General features: G+C 42.3%; 1 protein-coding gene across 2 annotated transcripts in view; it reads right to left on the bottom strand.

The window, feature by feature from the left end:
- Nucleotides 1-427: 427 nt before the first annotated feature.
- LDAH (lipid droplet associated hydrolase) overlaps nucleotides 428-12,338 on the bottom strand; it is a 92,066-nt gene continuing 80,155 nt past the window's right edge. For both annotated transcript variants that reach the window (XM_068986104.1, XM_068986095.1), the window contains one exon: nucleotides 428-4,074. In XM_068986104.1, the coding sequence (XP_068842205.1) occupies nucleotides 3,883-4,074 (192 nt within the window). In that variant the 3' untranslated portion in view covers nucleotides 428-3,882. The remainder of the gene's footprint in view (nucleotides 4,075-12,338) is intronic.

Below are 12,338 nucleotides of genomic sequence, written 5' to 3' on the forward strand. Positions count from 1 at the left end.
ACAGTTAGAAGGTCTCAGGCTGGGTGCAACGACGCAGAAATGGGGAATCGCAGAGTCCTGCACAGCACCACAGGGAAGAGAGTACAAGGCAGACAAGTGTGCTGTCATCCTTTGGGTACTGTGTAATAGAACATCTACCAGACAGGGTGCTAAATACTATATGCAAGACCTCACCTGACCCCCTTAAAGACAAACAAAAACCTTCCAAGGTCCTAGAGCTAATGCAAGTGCTTTCAAGAGTGAGGACAGTGGGGGAGGGGAGGTGAAGCCTCTGAACATCACACACCTAATAAATGAAAAGACCCACGATTTGAAACACAGTCTTTATGTTTTCATTTACTTCCTAGAAGAAGTAATTCACTTTCTGGAAAAGAAGCAATAAGAGACAGATGCAGAAGGAGACACCATGTTGTTTTTTTTTCCCCCAAATAATTATTTGTATACATTTCAAAATCATCTCAAACATACAGAAATGTTGCAAGAACAAAGAACATTTTTTTCCTCTGAACTATCTGAGAGTAAACTGACATAATGTCGTCTGGCTCTGACACATTTCATGTGTCTTCACTGAAAATAAGGACATTCTCCTACTTATCCACAATAAAACCGCTGACATCAGAAAATTATCATTGATCTCTTACTCCCATTTAAAAACTTTAGATCCCATGCAATGAAGTTTTGCAAACTGTCCCAACAGTGTTTTTTGTTTTCTTTTTAATATAACATCTAATCCAGAATCAGGTGTTACATTAAGTTGTTGTGTTCCCTCAAGTCTGGAATTAAATTTAATATAATGTAGGATAAAGAAAAATCAAGCCTTTGGAGGTCCCTGGCTCTTCAAGCGTTCAGTGGAGAGGCCTGTGGTAAGTGGGCTGTTGCCTTGAATGTCTGGCCACAAAAAGCCACAGGGGCAGCCTCTGGAGCTTCTCCCTTGTGGTCCAAAGCAGACTGGGGACAACCAGTCATGATTTCCAGTGTAGGCCTTTCATTCAGCACTAGATAACCCCAGAGGAGGTTATTAAACCTTTTGACAAGGACCATCACAGTGGCTCACTGGCATACACAGGCAGAAATGCTTCTGGAAAATGGATTTCATCCATTGCCTACCAACTTTAGTCTTTTGTTTATTTTATGTTATGATGATGTTTAATAATCAGTAATAACGGCCAATATTTATTGAGAAGATACTCTTTGTCAGGCACTGTGCTAAATGCTTTCATTTAATCATCCCATTCTTCCAACAATATGAGGTATGTATTATTATTAATCCTATCTTATGAATGAGGACACTGAGACATGGAGAAATTAGATGAAGCTGTCCAAAATCACACAGATGGTAAGGCCTCCAGAGTTCACATACCTTATCACCTCATATACATGCATGAACACTTTTGTTTAATTCCTAATGAAATAAAACGAGCTTCAATCTTCCAAAATCTGATCCTTCCCTCTCTAAAAGAAGCATAGAAAAAGTGGCTTTCAGTTTAACTGAGAGTGTGCATGTGTGCTACGTCGCTTCAGTTGTGTCTGACTCTGCGACCCATGGACTACAGCCCGCCAGGCTACTCTGTCCATGGGATTCACCAGGCAAGAATACTGGAGTGGACTGCCTTTTCCTTAGGAGATGGAGACCCCCATCTCTAAAGTCTCTTGTGTTGGCAGATGGCTTCTTTACCACTAGTGCCACCTGGGAAGCCCTTGATTGAGAGGCTATGACCTGAGTCTACCTCAAGAGAATGTGAAGACTGTACCCCTCCTCCCCAACACACAGAGGTCAGGCCAGGCAAGATCATAAAGTGTGGGTAAGGTATTTCTTTTGAAAATTCATTTGGTGTTTAGATGATTAACAGGAATTACAAGCCAGTATCTTCTACTTTATCATTTTACTTATTATTTTTTAAGCTCTGGTAAACTTTTTACCAGAGCTTTATCAGATATACATTTATCAGATATAATTTCATATATGTGGACTTCTGAAACATGAAGTAACATAGTAAAATAAGACTAACAGAAACGCTGGGCGTGTTATTCTTGATTCTAGTAGCATGATTTACCTAGTTCTTGCTTAAGTGCTTCAGCATCTTATTGAGCATCTCCTGTATGCAAGGTACTTCAAAGCCCTGAGACCCAGCTCCTAACATTAGATTTCTAGAAGGCCTCTCCACACAGCTGCCAATAAGGACTTCATGTATGCAGCCTTCTGCCAATGGCTTATACATCTACTGGCCCCTTTCTGGGGCTGAGAGCACTGTTTGCCTGGAGCTTGGCTCCTCCCCTCTGAGATGTCATTTGCTCTGATGTGGAAGCCAGGCCAAAGGATCATATCTCATTCGACATTCACCACTGGGTTGGCAGCATATCAGAGCTGAATCTTTCATCAGAGGGCTTTAGGTTTTCAGAAGAAGGACAACATCCCCTTGTCCTTATGAAATGATAACACCATGAGGGATTTCCTCCAGGAGAAAAAATGGAAAGTTTCTATCTATCATCAACAATTTCTGCAGTCAGTGGGATTTACTGGCTAAGTAAATCCTAAGGTCCCAGGATTGAATCAATTTAGGGAAGGAAGCAATATTGTTAGCAAGCTCTAGGTCAGAGAACAAACTTCTTCGTTATTGAAACTCAAGGTGTCCGGAGAGGGTGAATTCACATAATTTAATGACTGTTTTTTTTTTTTTTGTTGTTGTTGTTGTTCATTAGTAAAACAATTTCTTTCCAACTAACTGGAGAACTCATTTATGATGATCCTCTATTCAGCAATTTAAAGATGCCCTTTCAAAATTTACTTCCTGGAAGATTTTCAGAAGAAAAGAATCATTAATGTAGCTAACAGTCTATCCTCAAGGTCTTTATAGTACTTGGCTCATTGCTGGTCTGCAGTGGAGTTTGACTGAAAAAATGACAGTATGGGCAGTTGCCTGTGGCAGGTATGAGCTTCATCGGGGTCAGCTCAGTGTCACCCCATGCTGGTTCTGGAGAATGGAGGCCTGCAGGGAGCTCACCATCAGGACTTACTGGTTGGCTGTGGAGGAAGGTGTAGTCGAGATCCTTCAGTAATGCTTATTAGCTCTTAGTTGACCAGAGGAAAGTCTGACGAGCTTTACTCGCTCATTACTGTGGGCACGTCTGGAAGTCACTCGCCTCAGTGCGCCCCCCGCCCCTGGCTCTGCTGGGGCTTGTGCACCGGCGGCCAGAGAGAAGGCTGACCTGGTGGTCTGAGACATGCTGCAAGGTAGTAAAAGGCAGGGTGTGCAGGCTGTCCTGGTATCCAGTCTGATTTTGGTGATTTCAGCCAAGATCTGTGCAAAGTTAGCTGGGCTGACCGTCAGCTTCTGTCCTTAAGACAGACCCGGGTCCACTGCAAGCTCCACTGCTTGTTACTTCCTGGATGAGTGTATTCTTCTCATAATTTCATATGCTTCACATGTTTGACTATGCACTTGACATTCACTGGTCTTTTACATTTTCTAGTAGTTCTTTCATAATTTTCTCGGGGGGGGGGCAGTGCTATTCTACATTGTAAATTAAAACATTTAGGTTTCCTTTTGTGCAGTGATCTTGCCTATCAAAATTAAGTTGATGGTGCCACTGGGCATTTCGTGCACATGTGAAAGACTTTGTTTAGATTGCTGTGTTCCCTGAGTCTTGGAATGTGTTGTTAATTCCAGGGAATATTGGTCAACTGTGTTTGTTGCAGTCTGTAGCATGGGGGAGCTGGGAACTGACAGTTTTTTAAGCCAAGAGGGTCTCACTTTTTTTCTCTTCTAACATCAAATATTAAAATTAGACAGTCACCTATTAAGTATACTACTTACTACTAAGAGGCTGTATACCTACTGCCTCTATGCACTAGCTGTTGGCACTTGCACCTTGTATCACTATTTACATTTTGGACAGATCATCCTTTAGCCAGTCAGCTACCATGTCGGCCATTTCCTGGAAAAAACTGAAGATAAAAGCATGAGGTATTTTTTTCTCACAGAGTCGAATATCTCCTTCTGGAAAATCTTTCTTCATGTCGTCATAGTACTCTTTTGGACACCAACTATCTGTAGTACCGTAGTAAAATATAAGCTAGAAGACAAGACAAAAACACTTTCTTAGAAAACACTCTCCCCTCCCAGCATGGATCTGACACAAGCAACCTACGATGCTTTGAAAACAGCCCCTGCACTTGGCCCTGTACACTAGTCCCAAAGCTTGCTGCAGAGAGTGGCTCTCTCAAGGCAGTGAGCCTTCATGGTTCATGGGAGTGAATCTTGGCATCTGATGTTAAGAGACCCATGTAGGGAGAGCCTTGTGTGGTACATCACCCATGGTCCACTAAAAGGACTTGCCAGGAAAGTAGTGCACGTTGTGGTTGGGATGGACACTGGAAAGTGCACCGAGAGGGGCAAGGAAGAGTTATCGAGACATACGTGGTCACTGAGTGGCTTACAACCAGTCATTACGCATTCACAGTTTTCATACAGCCACATAGTAGGCACATGGGGCATGTTTATTGAGTGTACGCAAAGATGAACCAGATGGACTCAGGTTTCTCAGTGCAGCAGATGAACTGTGATCAGAACCCTGAGGGTGTCTATGACATTTCTACAAACAGGCTCCATGGAGCAGGGAGAGAATGCTGATTCGGGGGGAGGCGTTATAACCATCCTTCAGGTGACAGCAAGCAGGTGGGATGGAGAGAGAGCTTCCTTTGAGGACGCATTCCTAGGATGCTTACTGAATATTGATCTGCCCCAGCCTCTGATACACACACACACATGCATCCATGTATGTACACACATGCATGTGTGCAGTCGTGGCCGACTCTTTGCGACCCCATGGACCGTAGTCCACCAGGCTCCTCTGTCCATGGAATTTTCCAGAATACTGGAGTGGGTTGCCATTTCCTTCTCCAACACATGTGCATATACACATACATATGTGTATATATGCACACATATGTGCGTATGTTTATGGGCACTTAATCATATATACAGACATAAATATATATGTGTGTATGTATATGTATATTCACATATACATTTATAAGTATATATATACACACATACATCTTTATCTTAACATCTAGCTCTAACCTGCTATTCTTCACCAAAAAACTATATTCTACTTCTGCACTTTGGAAAAAAAAGCAACAAAAGTGAAATCTTATTCAGAAAGGTACATACAGGTAATTTCTACACACACACACACACACACACACACACACACCCTAATTTTTTGGCCCCTCTGACATCTGTCATCACTGAAAAAAAAGAGTTATGCCTGGCTCCAGCTCTTAAGTGGCTAGTTATAGTCACTTATATTTCCACAACACACCAAATTTGCTCACTCATTCAAATGCTTAATCATTAATCTGTTGGGCAAATACTTATTGAGCATCTTCTCTGTACTAGGAACCCGGAAAACAGGCAACGGGATGCAGTCTCTGGGGTAGGAAGGACTGGAGACACCGTGCACACAAGGTGAGTAGCCCGAGTGAGGGCATCTGGTGGGAACCCGTGGGCAGGAAAGGTTCCCCAGGGCACTGATGCCCAAGCTGAGTCTTCAATCTGGGGGGGGCACACTGTGTAGGGCATACCGAGCAAATAAAAAGGATGAAGGAGTATGGCACACTTGGAAATTGGAAGTAATCAGAAGTGGTTAGAATATGGGTGGTGGGAGAGGAGGTGGAGAGAAATGAAGTCCTGAACAGCCTCTGGGCCCCACTAAGGAGGTTGCACCTTGTTCTGAAGTCCACAGGAGCTAACAAAAGACTTCACACAATGAAGTGACATGACAGTCTGTGTGGCAGGAAACTTACTCTGGCTACGATGACGAAGAGAGACCTCTGGAGGGGATCAAGTAGAGGTGGGAGGAAGAAACGGGAAATAAGTGTTAGTGCCCACTGGGTTAATTTTCTCCTCGGACCATTAAATCCATTATCGGAATAAGGAGAGGTGAAGTCAATCTTATAAAAATACCAGCCTTTAGTAACTTTATGACATAACCAACATTCAAAGAGACGGTTAATTAAAAAACACTTTAAAGGGGAGAATATTTAATGTAGTACTCCAGAGAGTCAATTACTAACAACTCAACCTTGAGTTGTAGACTTATTCTGAATCACTTCACAGAGAGTCTTCTGGCTGGGATTTAGTCTTGAAAGCAGCAAAGGATCTGTGGCTGATAGATTTCTCACTTAACTTACTTATTCTCCTATTTTTCTCACTACGACCATTTCTGGGCATGCCAAAGTACCAAAACCAGAATTCATTTTGCCAGGATTCTTAGCAGAGTATGAAGTGCTTTTGTTTCCTAGAGAACAGGAGTTGCCAGGTTCATTTCCCCTGGTGCTGGTCTCTCTGTGGCTCTAAAATGCTGCACCTTCACAACCAGTGGGTGATGATTCTGGCCGGCTGTGGACAAATAAGTTCCTCAAAATTTCTCAGCAACCACCCTACCATAGCTTCCCCTTGAAATATTGTTGGGAGTACAAGCTGTCTGCAGGCATTAATGATCTACCAATATGGCTAATAACTTCAGGTTCTCTCTAAACCATTCCCTACTCTTAGCACCAAGAATCCTTTAAATTATATCCAGGAAACAGCATCTGGAACAGTCATTATGCACAGTTGTTCAGCACTTCCTCAGAGTATGAAACATACTTTTGTTAAACAGAGTATGCTTAAACATACTGTGTTAAAAAATCTGGAAATTCAAAATTCAGGCTTGGGTTTGTGGCCATCAGGTCTGTCTGTTCCTCTGCTCCAGGGTGCTCTCTTCTCTCACCAAGAAGAGTACCTTGGGAGTCCTAATGCCAATGCAGGCTATGGTGGTGAGGTTGTGTGAAAAACCATGATACAAAAGGGTCAGTGAGAAGGAAAGCAAGGCAAAAAAGATCGCTCCCAATGAAGTCTCTGACAAGGAGGACAGCATCACGGTGGCACCTGCTATTTGCTTTCCACCTAACTCTTCAAAGACTATTTCTATGATCCATTTACTTTTCAGTGAGGCAATTATAACTTGAAATGTCTCCACTGAGAAGTCCAGCACTGGGGAAACACCATCTCTTTCCTCATGCATGAAGGTGTCAGACCAGTTGAGCAGGAATAATAAATATGGATTACAGGGACATACACCTACCTTCAGGTATCAAGAGACAAGTCCTGTCCAAGTAGTTATGGAGCAAGCACTGTCCAAGGCATGTACTAGGAACCTCAACACAAAGTGATGTCAGTGTTGAAGACAGCGTTAACAATGAGGATCATAGATTCCTCATACGTTCATTTGATTTTATCTCTTAGTCCTCCATGACTATGATTATTTTGAGGGGGGTTGTATCTGGTTACATTTCTGAGTGATAGTGGGGCAAGGTGTTTTTGCTTTTTAAGTTCTTCTCCAGGCTATATTCAATGAAGGGCTCTGTAAGAAAATCTTGGCTTATAAGTCAAACACATGGCTATTTCTAATGCCTTTACATATATTGGCTCAAGATACTTCCTGTTCCCTCTGGATTTTAAGTCACAGGCAATAGATCTGAACAAAGGACTCTGCACCTGTAGCCCTAAACAGGAAACTGGAAAAGTATGGGGTGTGTGAAGGTAGTACTGGGGGATGGGGAAGGACAGGTGAAGTAGAAAGAAAGAAACAACCAGACACCAAAGCATAGTGGTTAAGAGTGTATACCATTAATACACTGATATGTAAAAATGAATCGCAACAAGTAACGATGTCCTGAAGAAAACTGAGAATAATTTGCCAGGCTCTATGTTAAGTTTTGTGTTCACTGAGTTCTTACAATAATATTCTGAAGAAGGCATTTTAATCCTATTTTACAGAAAAGGAAATTTAGGCTTAGTGAGCCAACATGCTTAAGTTGAAACAATTAGTGAATATAACCCAATGAAAAATTCAGTTATAAATCCAGAGAGAGCATTACTAGTCAGAACCTTGTATCACTGTTTATGATTAAGAATAAACAGAACCATGGTATGAAAACACAAACCTGAAAACTGAGAAATCTTAAACTGGTTATGAAAACTAACTGAATGTGGATGGTCTCCACAGGTTAAGTCTACATAGGTCTTCTAGGGTGCTGCATGTCATGGGGGTGATGACCACTGTGAAAATACTGGAACTGTTAACTAAGAATCGCAGGCTATCAGTAGGATATTTAAATCAAACGTTTACAAGAAAACACATTATTTCCTATAGTATTCCTCCTTGGCACTTGCTTTGATATGCATGGGAACTGTTCAAGAGTATACATTATTATCCCCCATCTTCATTATTAGAGATGGAAATTGTTGTATTTCTAAATTGTTATGTTAAGTAGTCATTTCTCTATTAAATAGAAAGTTTAATTTTCTCAACTCTAGATTCTGATTGTCTAGGACTGTGCTTTTGCTTTTCTTTGGGTACCTTCCACAATAAGGTGGAATTATGGTTACTATCTGGAGAAGGCAATGGCATCCCACTCCAGTACTCTTGCCTGGAAAATCCCATGGATGGAAGAGCCTGGTAGGCTGCAGTCCATGGGGTTGCGAAGAGTTGGACACAACTGAGTGACTTCAATTTGACTTTTCCCTTTCATGCACTGGAGAAGGAAATGGCAACCCACTGCAGTGTTCTTGCCTGGAGAATCCCAGGGATGGGGGAGCCTGGTGGGCTGCCATCTATGGGGTCGCATAGAGTCGGACACGACTGAAGTGACTTAGCAGCAGCAGCAGGAGATGGTTACTGTCATTTCTGTACTCACAGACATATTTTCCTTTAACTCTTCTGTTGCCCCTAAGGAGATATGTTCCTGCTAAAATGTCGCTGTAAATTGTTGAAGCTTGCCCCCATATAGGAGCCACAGTTGTCTTTTCTCATGTATTTTTTCCTTTTCACTTTTTGCTGCTGAACCTGACAGATTCACAGCATTTCCACCCAAAATGACTCTAAATTTATATCCCACCTGGCACTGGCTAAGTGGTTGAAATTCAGAAGTAAGACAGCTCTGCCTTAGAGAAGTTCTAGAGTAAGGAAGAACACAGGCAGGTACAAGCTGCCCTTGAACATGACAGGCAGAGAGAGGCACGGACAAAGCACTGTAGGAGGAAAACCTGACTTCTGACCCGAGGGGTGCAGCAAAGTTTTGTTTTAGTATACATGGAGTTGCTGGCTTTTATGCATTACTAATAGAGGGGTTACTGTAAGAACAGAAGACATACGAAAAACCACCTTATGACACAAGTTTATATATTTAACTAAAAAAAATCACTTTCAATGATATATCAACATCTTAAGATATTAAACACAAAGCAAAGCCATACATACAAATCTCTATCTGGTGATAATAAATATTATTCAGCTATAAATAAAGAAGGAAATCCTGCCATTTGTGACAATATGGATGGACCCTGAGAGTATTATGCTAAGTGAAATCAGACATAGAAAGGCAAATATTGTATGATCTCACTTATATGTGGAGTCTGAAAAGGTTAGGAGTTGAAGGAAATGGGTGAAGGTTGTCAAAAGCTATAAACTTTCAGTTATAAGATAAATAAGTTGTGGGGATGTAATATACAACATGGTGACTACAGTTCACACTATACTGTATATTTGAAAGTCAGTTAGAGAGTAGACATTAAAAGCTCTCATCCCAAGAAAAAAATTGTAATTAAGGTAATGGATGTTAATGAAACCTGTGATAATCATTGTGCAATATATACATATATTAAATCATTATGTTGTACACTTTAATACAATGTTATGTGTCAATTCTGTCTCAATAAAATCAGGAACAAAATCTATTCAAATTCCTTCTTTCTAAGCATTAATTCACTAGGACTGCAGGCGTCATAGGAATTGCTGGACAAGAGCAACAGGCTCCTCTTTTTATCTTCCCTCCAAAGTCAGACACCTAAGCCTTGACCCTGCAACGTTAAAGGAAACCTATTTTGTAATACAAGCATCTCCTTTCAGTTACTTAAAAATCCCATCCGTCTTGGGAAAAGAAGAATAACAATCACAAAGGTTTAACTAATTCACTGTAGTCTTTCTGAGCAATCATTAAAAATTTTTTTTAATTGGTGGAAAATTGCTTAAATATTGTGTTGGTTTCTGCCATACAAGAATGCAAATCACTCATAATTATTTATATATATATAACCCCCTCTCCCTTGAGCCTCCCTATCTTCCCCCCATCTCACCCCTCTAGGTCATCACAGAGTGCCAGGCTGGGCTCCCTGTGTTATATAGCAGCTTCCCACCAACTAGCTATTTTGCATCTGATAGTGTATATATGTCAATGCTACTTTTTCAATTCATCTGACCCTCACCTTTCCCTGCTGTGTCCGTAAGTCTATTCTCTACTAGGTTCATCAGTACCATTTTTCTAGGTTCCATATATATGCATTAATATACCATCCTTGTTTTCCTCTTTCTGACATATTTCACTCTGTATAAGAGGCTGAGCAACCGTTTTTAAGAAGCTGAAGAAAGGGAGAGTTTAGAAAATTCATTGTCCTATTTACCTTGTTTCCTTTCTTTCCTGCATCTAGAACTGGATCAATTATCATTCTTAAAAAAAATGAGAATTAAAATCCCTGAAGATTAAAAAATGTGGCCGAGGACAGAGGTGAACACACGATCCTTCAGGAGCACTGAGCCCTGCTCCCCCTGCAGGCACTGGAGGAGGTCCAAGCGGGTTATAGACTGGGCCACTCTCCAAGAAACTGGAAAAATCATGCGTCGAAAGCCCTGCAAAGTGGGGCTCTCTCTTCTCTGTATGACTCAAGTGTAAAGGGCCAGAGCCTGCTCGTTCCCAAGTGGAAGTCACTGGGGCATCGATATCTAGTTCCATCTTTTCCTTACGTGGCACTGGAGTGAGGAGCTGACCCAAGGCATCTATTTTCCTCTGGTGAAGCAACAGAGCATGCGGCACCAGCAGTAAACTTATCTCCCTGTGTGTCTGTTTCTCCCTGGTTATACAGCTCAGGAAACCGGCAGATGAGAAGGGTCTTGCTTAACTAACAGAGAGCAACGGCTGAGGCCAGCTTACCTGAACCCTTGGCACCAGGGGACTGAAGGTTCTGGTAAGGATGAAGTAATACTGTGTTTTCCTTCACTGCTGCTCCCACACAACACCTCCCTTAGGCATCTTTTAGGAAGAAGTGGCCAGAATGGGACTGGCTACGTATTTAATATTACAAAAATCTTTCATTACAGAGTGAAAACATCTGAAGGGGTGGGTGAAAGTGAAAGTCATTCAGTCATGTCTGACTCTGTGACTCCATGGACTATACACAGTTCATGGAATTTTCTAGGTCAGAATACTGGAGTGGGTAGCCTTTCCCTCCTCCAGGGGATCTTCCCAACCCAGGGATTGAACCCAGGTCTCTTGCATTGCAGGTGGATTCTTACCAGCTGAGACACAAGGGAAGCCCAAGAATACTGGAGTTGATAGCTTATCCCTTCTGCAGCAGACCTTCCCAAGCCAGGAATTGAACCGTGGTCTCCTGCATTGCAGCAGGATTCTTTACCAACTGAGCTATCAGGGAAGCCCTGAAGAGGGTGGGTAGGGAGAGGAAAAGTTAGGCAAAGTCTTTTTAAAGTACTCAGAGGCATACCTAGGAGATGACTAACTTTGTAATAATAATAAACTTTTGTTCAATGCTTAGTACATGCTAGATACTCTTGCAAGGTCTTTATATGAATTATATGTAGCATTACAGGTTTGGAACAACTGTATGAGAATAGATACTATTATTAAACCATTTTATTGATGAAAAAAAGGGGACCCAGTGAAGTCCAGTAACTTAACCAACGTCACCTAAGTAAGCAAGTGGTGGAGCTGGAGCGTGAACCTCAGGCGGTGACTCTCAGGACTCTGTTTCCCATATGCTCGTCCTCCTCTGGATCACGCTCCTCTAGAAAACTCCACCAGAAAAGCTCCAGGGTGTGCTGGCAGAAAAGTGCTTCAGATGGAGGTCTCCAGGTCCAAATGACTGAGACCCAAACAGACTATCTATTTCCAGGATGATTATGGTATTCTGAACAGGCTTCAGACTGAACAGGCAGAACTAACACAATCAGTTTCAGGCCAAGGCTGGCGGAAAGGCAGTCTTGGTTAGTGGGGTCCAGGGAGAGCGTCCTATGCTTGGCTAAGCAGGACGTGGGCGTGTCTGAAGGATTTGCATGCCCAGGTCCACAGAGAACGGGTGCGAGGTTTGCTCCTTCCCAAAGGCAACATGAGCCTCTGGGCTCGGGCGGGTTAAGCAGGAGGGGGCGAGTGTGGCAGAGGCAGGCCCCTGTTCCTGAGGACCCTCTGCCCCTTTCCCAATCACATCGTGGCCCCAGGCTGG

The sequence above is a fragment of the Capricornis sumatraensis genome, chromosome 1, assembly GCF_032405125.1.
Source record: "Capricornis sumatraensis isolate serow.1 chromosome 1, serow.2, whole genome shotgun sequence".
NCBI classification, from domain to species: Eukaryota; Metazoa; Chordata; class Mammalia; order Artiodactyla; family Bovidae; genus Capricornis; species Capricornis sumatraensis.